Source organism: Amblyomma americanum, chromosome 8 (genome assembly GCF_052857255.1).
Source record: "Amblyomma americanum isolate KBUSLIRL-KWMA chromosome 8, ASM5285725v1, whole genome shotgun sequence".
Lineage (NCBI taxonomy): Eukaryota > Metazoa > Arthropoda > Arachnida > Ixodida > Ixodidae > Amblyomma > Amblyomma americanum.
Genome location: NC_135504.1, coordinates 65,410,256 through 65,433,661, shown reverse-complemented (window position 1 = coordinate 65,433,661; position 23,406 = coordinate 65,410,256). Strand labels below are relative to the sequence as shown.

At 49.0% G+C, this 23,406-nt stretch overlaps 1 protein-coding gene across 1 annotated transcript; it reads left to right on the top strand.

Moving 5' to 3' along the window:
* Positions 1–98: 98 nt before the first annotated feature.
* On the top strand, positions 99–23,279 carry LOC144102455 (uncharacterized). Its single transcript, XM_077635722.1, has 11 exons — positions 99–125; positions 1,474–1,708; positions 3,042–3,328; positions 3,841–4,111; positions 13,614–13,891; positions 15,377–15,602; positions 17,573–18,021; positions 19,709–19,900; positions 20,412–20,539; positions 21,123–21,354; positions 22,962–23,279. Exons 1-11 carry the CDS (start codon positions 99–101, stop codon positions 23,277–23,279), a joined length of 2,643 nt encoding a protein of 880 aa, XP_077491848.1.
* The last annotated feature ends 127 nt before the right edge of the window (positions 23,280–23,406 follow it).

Here is a 23,406-nt window from a genome sequence, read left to right as displayed (position 1 = left end):
CGGCTGTCTGCGCACTCCAGGAACTTCCAGGCAGTGAAGTGTTGAAAACGGCAATTCTCTTATTCCTTACGGGATTCCGGGCTCTGGCGATGCTGAGCATGCCTCTTTGCATTGTCATGCAGGAAGTCAGTGGCCTGTATCTGTTTAATAGAGGTTGTACACTTCTTTGAGCATGCGATGATGTTCCTCAAATAACAATGATCATCGTTACACTTGAAGGATGGGGTGCTCGCTTTCAATACCTGCACTGCGGAAAATCATTGCTATAGGATGCCGTTTTTGAGGGGAATAACTGGAGTTTTTGCCAATTTAATGGCGGAAAAAGTAGCGCCAATGACTGTGTCGTACCTCCGCCCTTTCCCTCTCCGGCAAATACGCCAATTTTATGCATAAGGTGGGTTCACTGTAAATAGCTGGAAGGAGAGGAACCAAGTGTAGGCGAACACCATTGCCACTGACGGGACTGTCCGGTGACACGTCGTTCCTCTGCTGTCCCAACAGTCACGCTGAAGCCAACTATAGATTTAACACCAGCTAGCTGATCCTTAACGCCCGTTCTTAGTTGGCTCAGCTGCCTCTCGTGAGGCGATAATAACATTTCGGAAGCCCCCGTTTCCCCGCCATCCTCGACCTAAGAGTGACAATGCGTCATGCTGTATGAGTACGTTCCGGCTTGCATGCTACAACTAGGTTTGGTTTGGTTTATCGGATTTAACGTCCCAAAGCGACTGAGGCTATGAGGGAAGCCGTAGTGGAAGGTTCTTGTCAATTTCGACCATCTGGGGTTCTTTAAAGTGCACTGACATCTCACAGTACACGGGCCTCTAGAATTTCGCCTCCATCGCCCCAATTATGAGTTGCGTTGATATGGCGGAAGACTCATGCGCTCCTAACTTAAGTTCTAGGTGCACAAGGGTGCACAAGTGATGTAATTCGGGCGAAAATGCTGGCATGCAGAATAGTGAGAAGTTACTGTCAAAGTGCGACTTCGATCCCTGAAACAGATATCTATCCTATTTGGATTCTTCTAGTGTTGCCCCAAATGGGGACCCCTAGATTGGCAGGCACTAAGCCAGTCTAGTCTGAGAAGTTTACAATCGATTAAATTGAAAGTGCGTCACCTAGTGTGACATCAGGGTCAACGTCAGGTTTTAAAAAGTCATGTCGCGGTAGGAGTTCATAGGTCTCTGAATGTCTAAGGTGGTTATGGTGTTACGTAAGAATAGCTTACGTTGACAGTTAACAATTATGTGCTCATGCTACTAATTTGTCAGACGGCGTTTTAGGAGAACGCATAAATAGGTGATGTGACCGATTTACATGTTTGACCTAATCATCAGTGACGTTCACGTGAGGTTGATATAATTTCGTGCGAGCAGAGCGTTCCGCGCACAACGAGCCTTTGACAGCTGACACGGTAAAAGAGAAAGGCTGAATCATACTTCTGTTGCTGTCTGTATTTCGCGCAAGCAGCGGAATGAACGGGAATCTCCGACCGAATCGACCGCCGCGCCACCAGCAACAATTTCCGCACCGGTGGAGCCAGTCGGTCGAGGGAAGCGGGTGTCCATCGATCCCGTCCACACCGTCAACCTCCTCACCCCGGAGTTCACCTCATCTCTTACGTCCGAGTCTCCCGAGACACTGAGGACCCTGCCGCTGACGCGCCCTTCGTCCGACAGGGGCGCTCCTGCCGCGACTCCGAGACGTACGTGTGAGGAGACAAGCTCGGGTCCTTATGAATCCGAACAGTTTATTTTTGTATTTTCGAGATTTAAGAGACTTCAGCGAACGAACAGCTTATGACGGAGAGGAGATAACGCGTAGTTCTTTGGGCAGGGAGTGTATTCTAAGAAAAGAAGCCTTGCCGGAAATGGCAGAGGTGAGACTGGGAGATGAGACTACGAATTCGCTCGAAAATGGGACTCTACGCTAGCGCCGGCTAAAATCAATTGGAAATTAACGGGTAGGGGTTTTTGTGCTTTTAGCTGGCTGATGGAAATGATGAATCTCTCAGCCTTTTGTAACTGGAATCGTCCATTCTCTCGTGTACCGTGTATTTCCGCACCCTTTGCCGATTCCGTAGAAATTCTCGCAAATACGAGGCAGGACGACTCGGGCGCGGCAAAGGACACCGTAATACATCAATTTTCTGATTTTCTTGCACGAGCCGGCAGCAGCAGCAGGAAGATGAGATGAGCGTATATTCCAGAAAGATATCCTCCAAGGCTTCCTTGTCTGTAGGAAATATGCGCACTGCTGCCTATACAGCACCACCCCACCCCAATTCTCGGCTTGGAGGGCGCTTTCTGCCAGGTCGACCTACACCGTATGACTAACTTCGGCGGATACCGAGAGCGCCTTCACTACAGTCCACACGTAAATTGCCCCACGTCCTGGACAAACTGGAGAGCATTGTCCTCCTAGTGCAGGGTATGACCGTATCGAGAAAGACAAAGGGCCTACTCTGCTAAGAGCGCGTGACTAGCGCTTCGTCGTTTGGAGCTGCGTAGCGGACCCGGTTGATGGTGCAGTGGTGTACACTCAAAGTTGGGCTAACGCACACACAACGGACACACACACACACACACACACACACACACACACACACACACACACACACACACACACACACACACACACACACACACACACACACACACACACACACACACACACACACACACACACACACACACACACACACACACACACACATGCACACGCACGCGCACGCGCACGCACACACACACACACACACACACGCACGCACGCACGCACACACACACACACACACAAACACACACACGCACGCACGCACGCACGCGCACACGCATGCACGCACGCACACGCACACACGCACGCACACGCACACGCACACGCATTTCGAGATGCTGAGTCCTGCAGTTACTTACCAGCGCCGCTACTGTTACACCGTAAGCTTTCTGCAAGCTTGGCTCAAGTTCCATGGTACGCCTCCCCCGAAGGTCTCTCACCTTTTAAAGACGTACCTTATCATTGTGCACATTGCGCATGTGCAGATGTACCAGCGGCTACAGGCCACCAGGAGAAGTCGCCCTCCTCGTCCTCCAAACGCTCTGACCAGGAGCCGCTGGCGAACGAGTTGCGAGCCGCCGTTCGTAGTTCACGCAACTGGAGCGGCAGAAGGTGGCCGCTGACTGGCGGCAGCGCCTCGGCTGAGGGACTCTCGGGGACCAGCTCTGCGGAATACTACAACGAGCGACCGGCGCCGCGTGAGCAGAAAGCCATGCTGGACGACACCAACTCATCCGTTGGCGGGCGTGGCCTACCAGGCTTTCGGCACAGCGTGAGTAGTTCCCCCGCAAATAACCGAGTCGTGCGGGTTATACTGTACAACTAAAGCATAGCAAAGCATGTATGTTTGAGGACATGTGCGGACTGCATATGCGTTCAGAAATGCAGGAGTCACTGTGGTCTGTTTTCGAAGTCTCCGCCCTGTTTGGTTATTGCTGACTTGAATTAAACACGAATGGTCCGACCTTTACACGTTCCTACTACTTATCGGCGTCATATAGTTTCGGTTGTTCTGGTCATCCTCACAGTCATTGCAATCTAATCCCCATTATCATCAGTTGAACTAAGTCCTTAGTGATTTAAGTGCCTCTCCCACTGATCTCATATCTCCAGGTGGCTTTCTGCTGCTGCTGGCTACGTTTTTCTTAACTTGGATTACCCTTAAAGACCGCCGATGGCACTATTCAACCCGGCCTAAGCTTTAACCACGGAAATCAGCATTTTGCAAAACGGCGTCTGGTACGAAACGGCTGATGGTCTATACGGTCCTTCTTATTCGACTAGGAGCCGATCGAGCTCGGACTACTCAGCGACCGCCAACCGCTGCTGTCGACTACGCTGGTGGCCGTGCAAAAGCCCCGCCACCCGCGGCTGATGGCGGTGGGTGTGCTGGCTGTCGTCGCCGCCCTGGCCGTGGCGATTGTGTCGCTGCTCATAAGAAACCGCGCTGTGGTGCCGGTGCTCACCAAGACCGCCGTGTGCGCCACCGACGACTGCATTGAGCACGCGCGCCATCTCATCGCCACGCTGAACACCGCGATGAATCCTTGCCACGGTGTGTCTGGACATTGAACGTGTTCTCGAACGTATGCTGCGTCGGCCACCGCATGAATTCGGCCTCACGATGCAGCGTGCATTTAGAGAACTGTGGAAACCTCGTGACTAATACACTTGGATGCTGTCGGAAGTAACTGAATCTGAAATCACTGCAAGACACTATTGGTCTGCAAAAGGCTCGTAAAAACGTGCAAGGGACTAATAGGCGCTGTGTAGATGGTAGGGTAGCGATAGAACAGGATACTGGCAAGCTCTGTCAAGTGCCGGAAGGCCTGATTAAGAAAGTTCAAGGCATGCAGCCTTTAACCCTACAGGTGCGATTGAACTGATGGTGGATGAGATTACGAATTAAAGGGAGTTAGCTATTGGCAAAAGTCAGATTTACGCCCTAAGAGACAAGGATTATGATATCATCATCAATATGAAGAAGACAGTTAAAATAGCCGTGAAATCCTACACAGATCTCTACCGTAGCCGAAATAACCATCAGGCTAATGAAGAAGCCAGGGATGTGGACAAATTGCGCATCCTGTCTCGAAAGAAAGAGAAAGTAAAGAAATCCTTATAGGCGGTGCAAAGATGGAAAACGCTGTTGTGGGTCAGCTAGTAGCAGTTATATATATAGGACGTTGGGGACATAGTGCTAATACAACTTGCCACGTTTTATGCGCTGTGTCTTATCGAGTTTGATAAATACCGGAATCTTGGAAGAAAGCTAACACCATTATAATTCATAAGACTGGGGTAGTCAAGGGCTTGATAAATTGCAGATCGATCAGTTTACTGTTTTTGTTAGGAGGTAATCGCTAATCGAATTATACCAAGCTTAGATTTTAGCCAACCAATAATCCAGACTGGCTCACGGAAAGGCTATGCATATTCACACCATCAGTGAGGTGATATAGAAATCTGGAGAATACAACCAACCTTTCTACGATTTAGCGTTCATAGACTACGAGAAAGCACTTGACTGTTAAGACCTGCAGCAGCCATGCAGGCATTGAATAACCAGTGTGAAGGAAATGCCGATGTAAATGTACTGGATAATATCTATGACTGCTCCAAAGTGACCGCAGTCGTTCACAAGGTATAAACGGTGGCAGCCAAGGAGACATGATTTCTCCTGAACTGTTCACCGCGTGTTTCCAGGAGATATCGAAAGATTTGTATTGGGAAAAGCAGGGGATGAAAGGTACCGGGGAGTACGTTATCAATCTCCGATGTGCTTTTGATATTCACATGCTATGTAACCCAGAGGTGGAATTTCAAAGCTTGATCGAGGATCTAGACTTGCGGATCGGAGCGGTGGGTCTAAAAATAAATATTAATAAATCTAAATTAACGTTCAAATGTCTCGGAAGGGTGCACAACTTTACAACAGCCAGCGAAGCATTGAAAGTGGCAAGTAAATAAGTGGAAAGTGCATCGATTTGGATTATGTACTGACCTCATATCCTGAACACGCTATTGTAATAACACGAATGGGACGAAGTGGATTTGGCGGGCACTGTCAAGTGTGCCTCAAGATGAAAGTGAAAACAGATGAAAGTGAAAACAGCTGTATCTTACCGCACTAATGAGAAAGGTGGAGGCTGAAGATAAGGATTAAACTTATATTGAGGAAGTCGCAGGAAGCTAAGGAAAGGAAAATGTTAGGTGTAACGTTAAGAGGAGGAGGAGGAGGAGGAGGAAAATATCTTTTCAGAGCATAAAAACTGGGTGGGTTCAGTACGAGAACCCATTGGTCGCCATCATAATCCGGCCCCTCTCAACCAGCGATTTCTGGTCGAGGAGACTGTGGCTATGAAGGGTTGCCTCCCAGCGCTCATAAGTCGGATCGGGATTGCTGTCCAAGTCTGGGTTTTCTTGACATTCCCAAACCGCGTGAAAGAGTGTGCCAACTGCTCCACAGAAGGGGCAGGACGAATGGTAGGTGTCTGGGTATCGTTTACTCATTAGGTAAGGATTGGGCAGAGTATTAGTTTGTAGTCGCCTGATTGTGTGCTCTTCATATTTACTTAGGGTTTTGTGAGGAAGAGGATATTTTCTTCTTGTGATCTTATAGTACTCCGTAATTTCTGCGTAGCTTAGTAAGGGTGAGGGGTTGTCAACTGTGTCAGAGAGAGGCTACGTGTCAGATTCTCGGAGGAGGAGAGCTCGAGCAGCTGTGTTGGCCGCCTCATTGCCCGTCGTTGAGAGGTGCCCTGGCGTCCAGAAGATCTGGATGTTGGAATGATTAGACCTTTCCAAAATTTCCCAACACGGAGCGCCAACGCGGCCTCTGGGGTAATTGCGTACCGCTGCTTGTGAGTCGGACATAACCTTTGCCTCGCTGTTCTTTGATATCGCTAGTGCGATAGCTGCTTCTTCAGCCGATGTGGTATCCACCGCTTGGATAAGGCTGCTTACAATGATATCCCCCCGGGGTGAAACTGCAGCAATTGCCGCGACTCCGTTAACGGGTCAAGCCGCATCGACGTAGATCGTGTCCTTGTTTTCATCCCAGCGCTTAGAGAGGTGTCCAGCTCTGGCTAGTCTCCGTCCTCTGTTGTATTCCTCATCCATGCGTTTTCGTATGGAGTCAGTCGTGATGTGTGATCTCATCTGCATGGGCATGTCGATCTTGTCAGCGACTTCCCGGGGTGGACTGATTCTCAGCTTCTGTAATATTTTCCTGCCAGGCTTAGATGTTGAGAGCCTGACAATTTGATTTACACGCTGGGCCTCTATTAGTTCGTCGATGGTGTTATGGATCCCCAGCTGTAATAAGCGCTTAGTGGATGTGCATAAAGGGAGTCCCAGCGCCGTCTTAACTGCCTTTCGAATAATACCATCTAGTTGTTCTTTCTCCTTTTTGCTAAGCCGTAAGTACGGGGTGGCGTATGTTAGTTTAGAGAGAATGAAAGCCTGAACTAATCTTAGGGCCTCCTTCTTTCTTAGCCCACTTCTTTTCTTGATTACCCGGCGTAGCATTCTAGACTTGTTCGCAATAGGCTTGGAGCTGTATGATTGTAGTGGTGTTAGGGTTGCCGCTGGGTGTGATGGCTCCCAGGATCTTGATCTCTTTCTTGATCGGAATGCTCATACCCTGGACCGTAATGGCGACAGAGGGAGTGGACGGCAAAAGCCCCGTATTTGGCCTCTTGCCACGGTCGATCAGGAGTAACTCTGATTTCTCGGGAAAGCACGTTAACCCATGCCTCGCCGCATGCTGGCACACGACATTCGCTGCTTCCTGAAGCCGGTCTTGAATTTTCCTTTCATTACCGCTGCAACACCAGATCGTAATGTCGTCGGCGTATATAGCGTGCTCGATGCCTTGGATGCGGTCTAGCTTCTCTGGTAGCCCACGCATGGCCAGGTTGAAGAGAAGCGGAGACAAGACCGCTCCCTGCGGAGTGCCCTTGGAACCTAGATTGAACGGAGAAGAGGTCCGATCACCAATACTTATTGACGCTTTTCTATTGGAGAGAAAGTTCCTCACGTAATTATATGTGCGGTCACCACAGTTGATGCTGTTAAGCTCATCCAGTATTCACTGGTGGTTGACATTGTCAAATGCCCCTTTTAAATCGAGCGCAAGGATGGCCTTGACCTGACATCTACCGGGGTTGTCCAGAATATCCTCTCTGATACGGAGGAGAATATCCTGTGTAGACAGCTTTTCTCTAAACCCGTACAGCGTGTCAGGGAGGATATCAGTCTTCCTCAGGAGTCGCTTCAGTCGGGCGTTCACGACCCTCTCGAACAGTTTACCCAGACACGACGTCAGGGAGATCGGTCGTAAATGATCAATATCGTATGGCTTATTGGGCTTGGGAATAAATCGCTCTAAACCCAATTTCCAAGAGTCGGGGATCTGGCCCTTGTTCCAGCACTGCGTGTTGAAGTATATCACTAATTTTCTTAAGGAGATGTCATCATATTAAAGAGCATCTTGGTGTTTATTTGGTTCGGTCCAGGAGCGGTGTTCTTACGCATGACGTCAAGCTCCGCCCTCAGTTCCTCAACCGTTACGTCTTGGTCCATCTCTTCATTGCGTGCACCGGTGCACGCAGGGAGAGGGTACGAGGATCCCAGATCGAGGAATTTCCGTGCAAGTTCTGCAATGAGGGCTTCGTTGTCCCCTTTATAGCTGTGCAAGGCGTTACAGAGCGTGTCTGTTTGCTCTTTCCGGTTTGAGTTCGGCTCGATAAGGGATCTGAGGAGTCCCCATGCTTTAGCCGTGCCCATTCTACCGTTAAGCTCCTCACACAGCTTGAGCCAGTTTTGGTTAGCAAGGTTATGTGCGTAGTCATCCGCTTCTTTGGTGAGTTCTGCACTCTTGGTCTTCAGCTTGCGATTTAACTTTTGCCTTTTCCACCTCCTTGTCAGAGATCTCCTGGCTTCCCACAGATGTAACAGGTGCGGGTCAACTGCCGGAGTTTCCTCTCTGGTGTTCGCTGTCGTAGAGTGCCTGGCGATGGTTTTCATCTGCAGTGCTGTCCATGCCTCAATATCTGTGATATCTTCTTCCGGGAGACGTGCGATTTCCTCTCTCCACTTGTCCCAGTTCACAATCTTAGCTTTGCCAAATGGTTTCCGACATTTAACTCCCTGAACAGTGCAGGAGACGATGAAGTGAACACTGCCCAGGGACTCGCCAGTGTTAGACCGCGTGGCCTGCAGGCAGTTTTTCACAAGCGTGAGATCTGGACAGGTGTTTCTGCTGACGCTATTACCCGCTCTGGTGGGTTGCAGGGGATTCGTTAAGATTGTGAGCCCTTCTCTGTTAGCGATCTCAAGGATCCTCCTACCTTTCGGGCTGTTAAAGTGATATCCCCATGCTTGATGGGGCGCATTGAAATCACCGGTTATGACGAGGGGGTCCTTACCTGCCCTCTTGATAAAATTATTAAATAGCGTGGCTATCTGACATGAGTCCCTGGGGCGACTGTACACGTTCAGTATGTGCAAACTGCGTTTTCCCCTGTGTTTGGGAAGAATTTCAATGTAAGCATGTTCGATATTTTTGGCTACTGGTTCTTGCAGCGTTGCGGTAAACTCCTTGTGAACAAGTATTCCTAGGCTATGCTCGTCTTGGAAAGTTTTGTACCCCTTCATGCTGATGACCCTATTTGCTTTTTTGAAGTACTATTGCAGCAGGTGGCATCTCCGACGTGAAAAATTGAAAAATGAAAAATTGAAGGCTTGCTTTTTTCTTTTTAAATCCCGACAATTCTATTGCCAAATTATTGTTTCCTGTCCCCTATGTTTCATGGTCCTTATTCGTCCTCTTCTGGAAAGGGGTGCCTGTCGGCATATTTTGATTTCCTATTTCGAAGTTGCACTCGTTGAGTTTAGATTTGAATTCATCTCGGACTGTGGCAATGGCGGAGTTTATGTATTTCCTAGTGTTGGCGGACACGTTTGCGAGCTCGTTTTTGACTATCTGAATAACTTGTAGGAACTTTTTATCCTGCTCCTCTCTGTCAGCCCTCAGCTCTGCAATGACGCGCTCATAAACTGACTGTGAGTTTAGCCGGGCTTCGGGTGTTTTGTCGGGAGTTTTTTGTGGCTGCAGCCTGACCAATTTAAGTTCAGCTCGCAATGCCCCGTTCTGTTTTTTTTAGCTGAATAATTTCTGCTTTCAGGTTGTTAAACTCCATAGATATCGCGTTTCCGGGGAGGGCTGGAGGCAACCCAGCATAGCCCATCTTTACGATGCGTCTCGAGTCTTCTTGCTTCTCAGAAGACGGTCCGCGTTCTCAGGTGCGTGGCGTCTCCTGTGCCGGTGGATCCGCCTTAGGTGCAAAAGAGACCGACCTGGTGGTCCCCTGCTCTTTATTATGTCTTGACTCTTCCGTTCCGGATCGGCCTGACGAGTTGCGGCGTTGACTAGACTTAGATGTTGACCTGGACCTGGACATAGAATTGGAGGCCGCTCACCTGGATTCCTTCTTCTCGAACTGCTCTTTTCGGCTGGTGCTTACAGCTGCCGCGTAGCTCTTGCTGGTGCCACTGGTTGTCGGTTTCTCTTTCTGATCACCAAAATGTTGATGTTTCCCAGGCTTATTGATGGGATCCAGAAACTTTGCTTTGCATTCCCTTGAGTAGGTGTGGTGATTCCCCTGGCATGCCGCACAAGTTGGGGTGCAATCGTGAGCTTCCCCGGGATTCAGCTTGCCGCAGAGACAGCGCTGGACTGCAGGACATAGAAGAAGAAGAAGAAGAAGAAGAGACAAACAGGACGCTGAACTTAAAAATGTACTTACAACGCGTGTCAACGTGTGCCAGTCTTTGATGATACTGAATGTTCAGAATGTTTTTTTTTCATGGTGTCCAGACCATCACAAAACGTTGCTCAGGCATTCCATATGTTCTGAAAATCTAGCGGATGCATCAGAAAACCATCTTTAGTTTTACCTGCAAGAGAAAGGGGAAAGGTTCATGCTTCGCAAAGGGTATCATGTTAGGCTGGATCAACGCGTGCGTTTTAGCGACTTTATATTTTGTTCTTTTAATGAGCGATTCCATTTGTGACTATGCACATGTGCGATGGCTTACTTGCGTACATCAAATAAAGCCCAGTTGTAAGCTCAGCGCAGTGTTTTTCTCTATGTTGTTATATGCCATGGTGTCCAGCGCTGTTGAAAAATGGTCGTTACGGATTGCCTAGGCCAGGGAAAAGGAAAAACGCTTTGTTTCAGAAACTGCTTGGTTCCTGGATCAGGTTTGACTGCGGTTGAGTTGCAGCTAGCGTCTTTAAGACCTAGTTTAGTCATCGGCTAGGTCACTGAACGTATACCGTGGATGTAAGATGGGGAAAGGGTTCCTAAGGAACCCTTAACATTGGCCCGCGTCTACTGAATATACTATGACTCAAGTAAGAGCCTTCTGCGCGGGAGCGGCTCGGTTTCCTACCCAATGGAATCCTCTAAATCAATTTTGTGGCCAGACGCCTCGCTGTGTTCCGCCACCGCTCTTCGATCCCGGTTCACTTGTTTGACATCTGCTTTGTGCTGTTTAATTCTTCCGGCGAAGTTCTTGGTTTCGCCAATGTACGAGGCCGAGCACTTAGTCCCTGAGGATCTTGCGTACCACGCCTTGAGCCTTTTCTTTCGGGTGACGGTCTTTTGGGCGGGAAAAGGAGGCGTACGACGGTGGAAGTTTGTTTTTGTGCCGTTTCTACCCCTTCCTTTCTCAGAATATGATGTAAGCTTTCACTGACCCCTTTTACATATCTGAATGCAAACGCGTTTTCGTCGGTGGAAGAGTGGAATCCACGACCTACGCTCAGTGAACCGGCGAATGACTAAACGAGGGCTTAAAAAGGCAAGCTGCAATTCGCCCGCAGTCACACCTAACGAAGGAAGCAAGTAGGCTCAGAAACGCTGCATTTTGTTTTTTCCTCCATTTCTTTTGGTTGGCGTTCTTTCTAACTTAAATTTTTTTTTCTGTACCGGACAGACCGCTGTAGAGTGTTTTCCTTTGAGTCATCCTAGTCGAGATTAAAATGAATGCGCATCGGTAAGCAATATGTATAATGCGAAGGCAACGTAACCGTTGACCTCTCAAGGTAAATGAGTCAATTAAGAGACGCCAAGTGTAACATAGGGCATCAAGAGTGCCAGGGGGGCTGGTACGGTTCGGAAGTTTGCGGGGAAAAGGTGGCCGCAGCTGGCACAAGGTAGGATTAGTTGTAGACCAATGAGAGAGAGAGAGAAGCTCTGTAACTGCAAAACAGAATTCAGCCGATGTTTAAATTCGCTGACTTGCTACTCTACGTGGGGAAGTGATTCGGGAAGAGATGGATGGATTGAGAGAGGTGTGGAAAAGGGGATGACAATGCTCACTGCATAGATAAAGCACAGTGAGAGTATGCCACTTAAGTAATCAAATAAAGAGTTCATAGCACGTCTCTGCTGCCTATGGCAGACTAAGGGTCCTAATACACAGTCGAGTGTTAGCGATCCTTGAGTGAGTGATTCCATAAGATGTTCATAACGTGCACGTACCTCAGCATACGTTGGTAATTCTTTCAAAATCTGCTCCACTGAATCTACTAAGCCGCAGTTGTAGCAACACGGACTGTTCGCCTGACTTAAACGTAAATGTAAGGGGTTTGCAAATGCAGTGTAATGTAAGCTATAGGACTTCGTCCTTCAGTGGGCATTGTTAGTCTGGTGATGACGATGACTAAGAACGGCTTGTTAATGTACGGCCATGCTTGAAATATCGAAAAGGATGGGACAATGTAGATAGAGGTCAGCGCTATCAACAGCACTTTATTTAGGCAAACACAAAGCTAAAGCCTTGGAACCGCATGAAAACAAGGAAACAGACATATGCGGAGTGCACAAGGAGGCATCAGACAAAACATGTATGGCCGAATTAGAAGCGTGCAACACGATTTGTCTCCTAAAATTATGACCCCATCCAAAGCTCTTCTGACTTGAGAATAAACGTGAGATCTGAGATAATCTGTTCTTGGTGCAACGCACTTACGGAACCATATAACCTTGATCCTACCTAAAGGTCTGCCCTAGCTGATCATTCTTGAAAGGTGTGCAAATGCAACTGTTAAATCAGTAGTGAATTCCAGCATTCTTTTTTACAAAAAAAAATGGCCATGATTGAAACAAAATTGTCGGATGAGATAGTGCCTGCATTGCCAGCATGTTTTGACGGGGCTTTAGGAAAGTGCTTCTTTAAGGGTTCTAAATATGTCGGCTGAATCTACATATTTAAATAAATGTAGCGCTTATATCAACATTTTTTGTGAATATGTTGCTTCGATTGTTTTTTCAGTATCCGGTTTGAATGTGTTTTCAATACTGTACTTTTTTTAATTTTCACTTACAGCGTTGCGTTTCATGTTGCTATGTACTATTTGTATTACATTTCTGTTCCCCACCTACAATAATGCTCATCTTGATGTAATGGGGAAGGACAAGCGAGACGATACACACACACAAGCGCTACCGTCTCTCTTGTCCTTGTCGTTGTTTGCGCTATAAACCCCTCTACATCAAGATGAGCTACCAACTCGTCCACAAGGAAGTTTTAATGAAATGCTGCCCTCTTAAAAGGCGCCGTAGTTACCACAGTAAACAAAAATAAATAAATAAATATAAAAGAAAACTCACTACGTCCGCGGCGGCCATGTTGCGATGGAAGGCGCCCGTGCGCAGTGCAGAATCAGTGCACGTCATGCATAGCCAGTGCACAGAGTATGTGTTGATTTGGTACTTAAAGCCCGCAATCTGGTACTTAAACCACCAGGCTGGGACACGTTTCTACCTACGTTCCCAGCCTGCTTCCCAGCCTGGTGACTTAAGATTTTGTAGTTGCATATCTCTCACCTCCCAGCAGCCGGGCTGGGCACGTGGCTTTCACTCGGAAACCGAACGCGATATGCCATAGTGGCCATTAGGTGTCCACAAAGGGCTGCATCTACTCCGCGGAAGGTTGCGGCGCAACCTTGCATTAGTCAAGGGCTCGTCTTGGCTGGGGTGCAGACTTCCACGCTTACGTGTGTGGCAAGGGACCGGCTGTGGGCGCGGACGTTCTGTCGGCGATCCGGACAGCGCGCCAGCAGGGCCGGGAGTTGGTACTGGCTCTGAGCCACGCCCGCTTCTCGCTTTTCGCGAAGCACCGGTCTACGGCCGCCTTCAACGCACTGAAGACGCTGGACGCGTGCACGGGCAGGGACGTCGACCAGTCGCCCGAGCAACTGGCGGCCTTCATGAGGGACCGGGGACTGCGCTGGCCCGAAGCCCCCGACATCGCGGCAAAAGTACGCCTGCCCCACTCTTCTCAATCCTCATGTTTTTTTTTATGGGCGCGGTAACGTCACACCTCAAGACACGAGTGTCCTGGAATCCCTATATTCGACGAAACGTAGCACTGATTAATGCTTGTTGGGCTAGCTGGTTAAACATGACTTCAGTGGCAGCGCAGGTACAAAGAAGGGACGGGTATAGGACACTGCGGGATACGTACAGCGCTCTTAACTTTTGTGTCATATCCCGTCCATTCTTTCTACCCGCTATGCCACTGAAGTAACACTGTCTTTGCAGAAAGCATACACTGCGATCAACCTTTGCAGTAAGGAGTAATTAATCACTAGCGTCTGTACAAGCGTAGCCATACGGCTACAAAACTACGGAGCAGGACGAATTTTTCATCAACTGTACCAAGTTTCTGAGGTTGCATAGCTTTCTTATGCAGCCGTATGGTTGCTCCTGGCTAGGTGCCGATAAGTAATTGCTCATTATTAGAAATATACCCCACCCAGGGGGATTACCCTAAACATTTCCCCATAATAATTTTTATTTGTATATCTTTATGAGCCACGTGTAAACTCGAAACTCAGTACGATCTATGCTGTAGCACAGGCGCTGGCAGAAATACACAAAGGAGGCTCCTTCCTCAAACACAGTTTACGCGGTGTCTAATGAATGTTGGTAGGCAAGGCATGGGCGTGGCTGTTAGGGATCATTGTAGGGGAAAAACCCAACAGCGGCAAGACATAGACAAGACAAGTGTTGTCTAGCTCCTGCCACTGTTGCGCTGTTGCACTGCAATGAATGCATACCAACTCGCCCAAATTTTAGCTTTGTTGTTTCTGATCTATGGTGTTGTTTCTCGCTGGCACTCAAAATGTATAGATTCCTGCCACGGCCGCCGTGATTGAACATATATCCAAACAACGTTATTTGCTGGCTGATATCCACATCTGTACTTATTTTGTTGCTCCTAAGAGGCGTGCTATCTCCTGCCTCCTCAGGAGCGCGCTTAGAACTCTCGTAAGAGAAAGGCATGTTATACGAGTATTTGTTAAAATAACATTTAAATACAGACAGCGCAGTCGTCAATTATTTTCATTCTCCAATGCTTTGGGTGGCACGGAAGGTTCATGTACTTTGCGTATAGGAAAACTGACTTCAAAATAGCCTGCGTACTGAGACTCCTCTGCCGGTAAAAGGACGCCGAATGGTCGAAATTATTTTGGACTCCTACACAACAGCGTCGTTGATAGTTGGCAACATTGCATGTTTTCCTGGCGTATAAAACAAATTTTCTTGACCTTTACCCATGCGGCAAATGCTAACTTCACTGACTGCTGGAGTGGTGCTAAGCGCTGATGCCAGTTGAAGTAATATTTACTCTGGGTAAAGGTGATCGTCACGCATAGCATCCTTCTGGGATCCGTTTACTTCTCCTACAGATAGTAAATTCGTACAATCTCCAACACCTGCGCCGCGCCTGTCCCCGTCAGGTTCGGCTGGCGCAGGTGATAGACACCCTGTTCGACCTGGCCGTCAACTGGCGACTGGCGTTGTGGTTCGACGTGCGTGTCTCGTACCTCGGCGCGGACGGGAGGCTGGTGATGACCCTGGACGAGGCTGGGCCAGTGCCCCTCTACCGCATGGAGCAGCTGTCCGACCTGGGCGAAGGCAGTTACGGCAAGCTTGTTCGCGCAGTCGCCGCCTTGCTCACAAAAGGTCCGGTTGGCTGTCAGATTTTTTGATCAGCCAAGTTGATTATTAGTGCAGCATATCAGTTTCGCATGTTCAATTTCTCCAGCGGCCGCTATCCTGATGTCCGTTTCCACGTGTCCGCACACTTGCACGCATCAGTCCTCCCATCTATGCGTGGACGGACTTGGCTAAGAGTAAAGCGTATCCCTTTAAAACAATCGTACTCGCATCTTTTTTTTTTTTTGGCGTAAAGGGTCGCTCACTAGGAAAGGGAACACGGGAGCTGCCGATAGCCGGCGAGAATGAGCGGCACCAGGCACAGGCGTGGAAGAAGCCGATGGTGCGCATTGCGCATGCGCCTCTTCCACCCACTCTCCCAGGCTCTCACCAGCGGTCGCTTTAGGCGAAGACCGGCAACCGCTCTGCCGCGTTCGTTTTCCTAACGGGCGACCCGGTGCATTACATAAATGGCCGCGCAGGCGGGAGGCTGGGTTACGGATGTTGCCCAAGTGGCGCTGGGTAGGAGTATTTTAAAACGAAGTAGTAGAAGAAGGGCCTAGATAGAATACGTGGACTTCCAAAGGTGCATATCCCTCGTTGATCGTTACAAGTATTCGGGAGTTATAATTACACCTCATTTAGGGTGGAATGAACACAGAGTACATACAAAAAAAGGCAATGCGCACGCTTGGGTTTCTACCCAGAACAATTGGAGGGTGCACGAAAGAAACCAAACTCTTTGCATACAAAAGTTATGTCCGGCCCATGGTTACTAGAATACGCGGGTCCTGTATGGGACCCACACACCCTAACAAATATAGCTAAGGTAGAACAAGATGCAAAGAAAATATGTTAGATTCATTCACAATGCTTACAGCAGGCACCCATCCCCTTCAGCCCTCCGACAAAGCTCTCGATCGCCTGGAACCCCTAGAACCCAGGCGCTCTCAGGAAGGGCTAAGGTTATTCTATCAGCTCTTCCACAATGATCTAGGAGTAAATAAAGACATCAAACATGTGAAAGCACAATCGACAAGGTCACACCATAGCAACAAAAATAAGAGAAGTCTCGAGCAACACAACTTCTTTCCAAAAATCATTCTTTGCTCGTACTTGGAACGCACTTGGAACGCACTACCCTCTGACGCCATATAAAGCACTCCTGTCCAAGGCCTCGCACTGAGGACAGCAGTACTTGATAAATAAATAATAAATACTAATAATCTGTAGGAATGCCTGCCCCTGTGTAGCTACACAGGCTTAAACCAATCAAAAGCAGTGAATGGGATGAAAGAAAAGGAAACCAATAATGTGTTTTGAAGTGGAATGCCAACTAGGAAAAAAAACGTGGTAAATGTGGAGCGTAATTACAATGCGAGCGTCGAGAGACGCGCACATGTTGGCTGATGCCAAAAATGAAACCCAGGCGGCGGGTGCCATGCGAACGAGAAAGAAAGAAAAATGACGGATGATTTGGCGTGGTTAGACCAAACTGTAGCCAATAGCCTACTGTAGCTTACTGTATCATACCATACCATACCATACCACAGTATATTGTCACGTGGTAGTGACTGCAATCCGGAGAGCAGAAAGATGGCGAAAAATGGCGTCTGAACAAAACTCTCTATTTGGGCTGACTTGCGCCCACAATGAACAGAATCACTCAGCGACGGCGTAGGAACAAGCGTGCTCGGCGGCCGTCGAACGCAATGTCCGCCGCCCTCGGCCGTGCTCAATTTTAAGCTGATAGTGAACTTTCTAGGTAAAGCGTGCAAAGTTATTAGAACATTCTAGAACAACGTAGAATCAGCGCTGCTTGGACGTCGAGATAAATCTGGTCGCGTCTTGCACACACAAAGTGATAAAACGGCGTGGCGGCAGCTTTGACGAATGAACAAACACTACAAAGATTCGTGGCAATATATCTATCATACCATGCCATGCATGGCCACTATCCCACACCATACCATGGAATACCATTTTCTGGCACGCAGGCAAAGCACAGCTTCGAGACGGCGCCATCAGCGAGCTCCGCTCAGACGAGTCGGCCATCAGGAACGTCGTTCTGTCCACCGACGACCCAGACGAGCACGACGATTGGCTGGCCACTCACGACCCTGACCTTGAGTGGAACGTGTCCGCCGACGAGTGGACGGCCCTGGTCAGCAAGTACCTCGCCGCTAGTGGCTTTTCGGCCGCCCCGAACGTCGGGATCCTCGTGGTACAGCGGCAGAGGCTGAAGGCGCTGGCCGTCGCCCTGAACCGCGTGCCGCCCGACAGGCTGCTGCGGGTGGTGGGCTGGACGCTCGCCTACGCCTACGCCTGGATCGTCGACCCGGCCCTGGACACGTTCGAAGAGTGGGGCGCCGCGTCGAGCTCCGAAGACTTCACGTCGCACGCGCTGTGCTTCCTGGCCGTGCACGAGTCCCACGGCATCGCTATGGTTCGTGACTGGAGCTGGCTTATTGAAACGACTTTCATGGGAGCTAGTTAATGACTGTTGGCTGTGGGCGTTGTACCGCACCCAGAAATTCTGGACAAAAGCACTTTTGAGCGGAAAACCGTTTATGAACGCAATTTTTTTCATATAATGAACGATTTCACTATAACAACCAATATATGCACAGCTCACCCGACGGCAGTCTTGATTTTTTTTTTGCTATCGTCAAAAGCGTTCCCCATTGGTTTTCTATGGCAGTCTTAACTGTTCGATACGGGCGATGGAAATACTTCAGAAGAAATATTTTGCTATATATAAGAAGAATGGACCATTATGTTAAATATTACCTTAAATGTATCTTACAATTTCCCAATTTTCAAAATTTTTGTCTAAGAACTGCTGGGCTTGACCGTGTGCGACAATATATGCAATCGCCCGCAGTCAATGAGCAAGTGATCCTAATGGACCATAATCCCATGCATGTGGGACAGAAGTACGGCTCGTTGACGAAAGTTTTAGTGAAGCATGGTTACAGCTTTATCCAAGAAATCCAAAATACCGTGGCGCCATTTAGTGACAAGCTAAAAGCACTTCATAGGCAATTCGAAGGGAGCGTTGTGATTCATCGAAGGTCGCTCTTTAGGCAGCGTAAACTAAAATAGAACGCGAAGAACACTCCTTAATGCAAAATGCATCGTGAAATTAAAGGGAAATGGTAGAGGTTTTAGAATTCCTCGTAAGCTCGAGGGTACAATGTATGAAAGCTGCAGGTGAAGCATGCCAAGTTTGCAAGCGTGCCAAGCTGCGGCGGAGAAGAGGCTTCCCCGCAGCACACACGGGCGGGCAGCCCGATGGTGACGTCATCAACAGGGGTGGTACATTTTCAACGCAGAAACATTTTCTCGATGAAGGAAGCCAACGCCAACGATGGCGAGCGCCGCGAAGCGTTCTATGGAGGCGTCAGAAATGCACGCCAAGATGTGGGCGAAGGCAACGAAACTCTGAAACGTCGCAAACAATGACGTCATCGTCTAGCTTGTCCGCACACCTTCGATGGCTTTACAAGAAACCTGAAATTTGTCTCGACTTGGATCGGCGATTGCGTCGCCACTTTAAACACTAGCGCAAAACAACCTTGTGTGCTTCACCTCCAAACTTCATACATCCCAATTCTTGTCACTCATCAAACTCAGAACTAGCCCTTAACAACAAACCAATTTTTCACGTGAGAGGATTAATCGATAATGACGTTTTACAGCAAGATGGTGCGTCAGTTTGTTGTGTGCAATTTAAAAGCATAAATCTTCTTTTCTTCGTAATTTCAGTGCTTATTTCTTTGAGTATGAGGCAAGATCTTAGTTCCACCCCAACATTTGTCAGTCCGATTAAGATTACACCAAAGCTTCACCTGAATGCTTCGTGTGTCGCTCTTATCTGTAGAGCCTCGAATTTTGAATCTACTGGTTTGCCTCGGGTCTTGCAGTCAAGGGCACACTGCCGCTATCCATGCCGTAGATTTGCAAAGGTCGTGCCGAACAAGGTGCAGTGATTTACCGCTGTCAGGCTGCTGACAGGAAGCTGCTTGTTTCCCGACATAACTGACACCCCTCTGCACCTGTAGTTCGGACGCGTCATCACACACGGCTCGCTGAAGGGATACGTGTGCTGACTGAAAACTGCATTTGTGCAGGCCGCTCCCGTGTTCCTGGAAACCTTCCGCGCTGACGAACGGGGTAGAGTGGTGGCCGTGCTCAACCGGACGGCCGAGGCATTGATGAACCTTCTGCGTGGTTCCACTGTCATCGCGACGGAAACCAAGAAAGACGCGATGCTCAAGATTGCCGTGCATCTGTACAGGAGTTTCTGGCCGCCGGAGCCATTCGTACAGTTAGAGGTTAGAGGCGTACATTGTTGCTTGATGTCTCAGGATGCCGGTCACTGAACCGCAAAGTTAACTCTGGGGCGGCTTGAACTATTGGTGTTCAACGGGAACAGCGACTGTTGAGAACAGGGGACCTACATTGCAGTTGTGGCCTTCTTTTTCACACGGAACACTAGGATTTATCCGCTGGTGAAAATGGGATAAGTTAGTGGCACACATTAAATCGCGATGGGGACCAATTAAATGGCCTCTATGTTGTGAGTGCGGAACTAGCCCATTCCACCGTGGAAGTGGTCCCTTGTCCTAACCGGACCAACAAGTTCTGCAAGGAAATAACGAATTCATTTCTGATCGAAGTGTCTTAACAATGGGGTTGATCAATGACTCTGAAAATTGCTGTAACGTTTCCAATCGGAGACCGCGACTTGGACGAAGTCTGTGCGAAAGTAGCGCCAGACTTGATGAGTCCACAGTTGTGACCGGCGACTGAGTTTCGCTTAACTTTTCGCAGGTGCTCGATCTGCTGTACAGTGCGTTCCCGAGTGACACCCGCTCGTTCTTTGGCGCGTGGCTGGAGTCACGCAAGGCCCTCCGGTCTTCTACTGGAAACCTTTACTATGGGAGCCTCTTGCTGGCCAAGTATGTGGCTCCAGAACATTAGCACGCTAATATGTGCGCTCAGCGGAGCGTGCTGGCTGTGCACAGGGCGTGGGGACTTCAGCAACTGCTGCTACGCTGCACTCGTGACGCTTCCGCTTTTGCACTTCCGCGGTTGCTCCGAGATCGTGTTCCTGGGCACATGTTCGCGAGTTCAATCGTTGCTATGGCGACAGCATTTAAATGGAAGCAAAATGAACATACTTCGGTAGAACTAAGTTTCTTGTGAACATTCACAAGTCTATCACCACATATGCAACGGCCAGGGGCCATCCAATCATAAATCCCAAGAAAGAGCACATAGGGCTGGCTGTGCTAGGAATACTTCAATTATCAGCCATCAGCTACAGCTCGTACTCTCGAAGGTGTCAATGCAGGTGGTGGAAAATTTGCAAGCTTTTTATCTTTGAGTTTCACATCTAGGCAGAGATGACGATGACAGTGATGAGCATTGATAGGCTATTCACAGTACACACGATTTGAAGGCATTATCTCGCTGTGCATGCGCGTCATTTAAAATGAGTCTTCAGTCGTAAAAACCAGCGCATCCGCTCCGACGTTCCAGATACCGGTGGCGTTCGGCGCGGGTCATCTACCTGTACGCGCTGAACCTGGTGCTCTTGGGGCTGGCCACAGTGTTCCCGCCCTCGTACCTGAGCCGAGGGTCGCACGTGATGACGTACGCGGGCCTGGGCTTCCAGCTGGCGCGGCAGCTCGCACGCGCCGTCGACGAGCGGGGACGGAGCCGAGACCACGCCGGCCGCCCCCTCATCTGGCGCACCAAGATTGGCACCACCGTGCGTATACCAGAGAGCTCTGTGAGCAAGCCAGCTTAGAAACGCCTGATGTATCGATGCGCGGCACTGTGAATGGTTCGGAACTGCGGCTAGATGACTGTCACGCCACTTAGCAGCATTCAGATGAACTGCTAAGCCTTCTCCACAGTGTTCATTTGGTCATCGTTATGAATGCTTCGCACCTACCGCATCAGGCCTCCACTCTCGGACACCGTCTACCAATAGCAATTAATCGACTGACGTGTACAGTCATGAAAAAAAAACGTTTGCTGGATGCGCATTCGTAAATAGAAAAAAAAATTATTTCTTTGTCACCTCGCCAGCCAGTCAGATGTCATTAGTCTAGTATATGAAAAATGCATGTCTCCGCAAATCTACGCATTTCGGTTACATGCTGTGCCTGACCGCACCGTAATAAATCTTTTTTTCCAAGTCTGCACACCGTAAACTTTTCTCCATGATTGCAAAAAGGTGTGGCTTGGAATCCTCGGCGGAAAGTGTTTATATAGCAGGTAACGCCGCTTGCCACAGGGCCAAGGGGAGCACAACACGAGTGCTGGGCACCAGTTGTCTTTTCCTTTTGCAAACCGCAGTCGGTGCGAGGTAAGGAGAACGAAAATAAGTACAAAAAGAGAATACACATAAGCGCAGAACGCAATCAAGAATACGTGTATCTATTGTTGGTTGGCCTTAGTTAAAGGTCAGGGCCCTTGTTATCCCTTCCATTTTTCATGTTACTAGCGCTGTAAGCTACTTGAAAGACTAGTTCCAGGTGACGCCTTTTTGAAAAAATGGCTGGGGCTCAACGTGGCTTGAACCTAGTTATACGATCGGACGCTCTGTTAAGCATGGTATCCGCTGTCTCGAGTAAAATGTCAAGGTCAAGGGTAAAGGTGAAAGATAAAGGGCAGGTACTCAATAGTTATAGTAATATGATCACGTGGTCATACAAGCATAGCTTGGGCCATTCCACCACGCAGTTAAGATTGGTTCGACCTTGTGAGGCATTGAAGGTCAGCGCCCACTCTCTCAAATCAGATGTCAAATTCAAGGGTCAATTGAATTCAGGTACCCAATGGTCATAGTCATAGGATCACGTGGTCATACTACCATAGCTTGGGTCATATCACCACGCAGTTAAGTTCTGTTTGGCCTATTGAGGCATTGACCCAAGCAGCGCAGGTCATCGGCCCAATATTGCAACAGGATGGTCCCATGCTGGTCCTTTGTAGGGCCCGGCTTTGCCAATACAGTACCGATGTTAGCCCAATTACTTGTGCTGCTTGGGGAAGGTCATTGTCTATGTAGTGCCGACTGTATCAAATCAAATGTCAAGGCCATCGGTCAAGGTCAGGTACCCAGTGGTCTATAGTCATATGATCACGTGGTTTTATTACCATAGCTTGGGCCGTACCATCACGCAGTTAATTTCGGTTTGACCTTGTGGGGCATTGAACGTCGTTGACTCATCCACCTTGAAATGGGAAGTGGTGCCCCGAGGTGCACAGCTCTCGCTCTAAAGAAAATAAAAAAATTGGCATGCTTTCTGCGCCACCTTGCGTCACGTGACTTTGTAATCGGAACGTGCCCGCGCCTTACTACTGCAGAGTCGGGAGTGCCGGGTGTCCAAGGCGAACGCTTCGGCCGAGCAGCGATTCTTGACAGACCTTTTTGCCCTGGACCTGTCCCTGGTGGCCATGAACACCGCAGCGGCCATTGACGCGTCGCCGCTGCAGCTGAAGTCTCTGGAAGGGCTGAGTGTCACGCAGACCTTCTATGTGAGCTACTGCAGCCACTTCTGCGAAGAGCAGCCGCTCAGCCAGGCACGCGCAATGTGCAACCTGGCGGCCAACGCCTCGGCCTTCGCCCAGGCATTTTCCTGTCGTGTGAGCGGTGTGACTACCCACAAGTGCCTGTTTTTCTGAGCCTAAGGACTTGCAGCATAGGGGCTCAGCATGCGACGTCGACCCTGTCGCATTAGTGAAGACAAGCGTTGTTCTTTGCGAAACTTTCGATTTAGCTTTAGCAGCGCCGATTGCGAGGGGAGAGACT

Bases quoted from the DNA above. Each gene is read 5' to 3' on its own strand.
- LOC144102455 (XM_077635722.1), top strand. From the start codon at position 99: ATGCCTCTTTGCATTGTCATGCAGGAA. The intron at 3,329-3,840 runs GTGAGTAGTTCC...TTATTCGACTAG, and splicing joins TACCAGGCTTTCGGCACAGC to GAGCCGATCGAGCTCGGACT. The intron at 4,112-13,613 runs GTGTGTCTGGAC...GCTGGGGTGCAG, and splicing joins CGCGATGAATCCTTGCCACG to ACTTCCACGCTTACGTGTGT.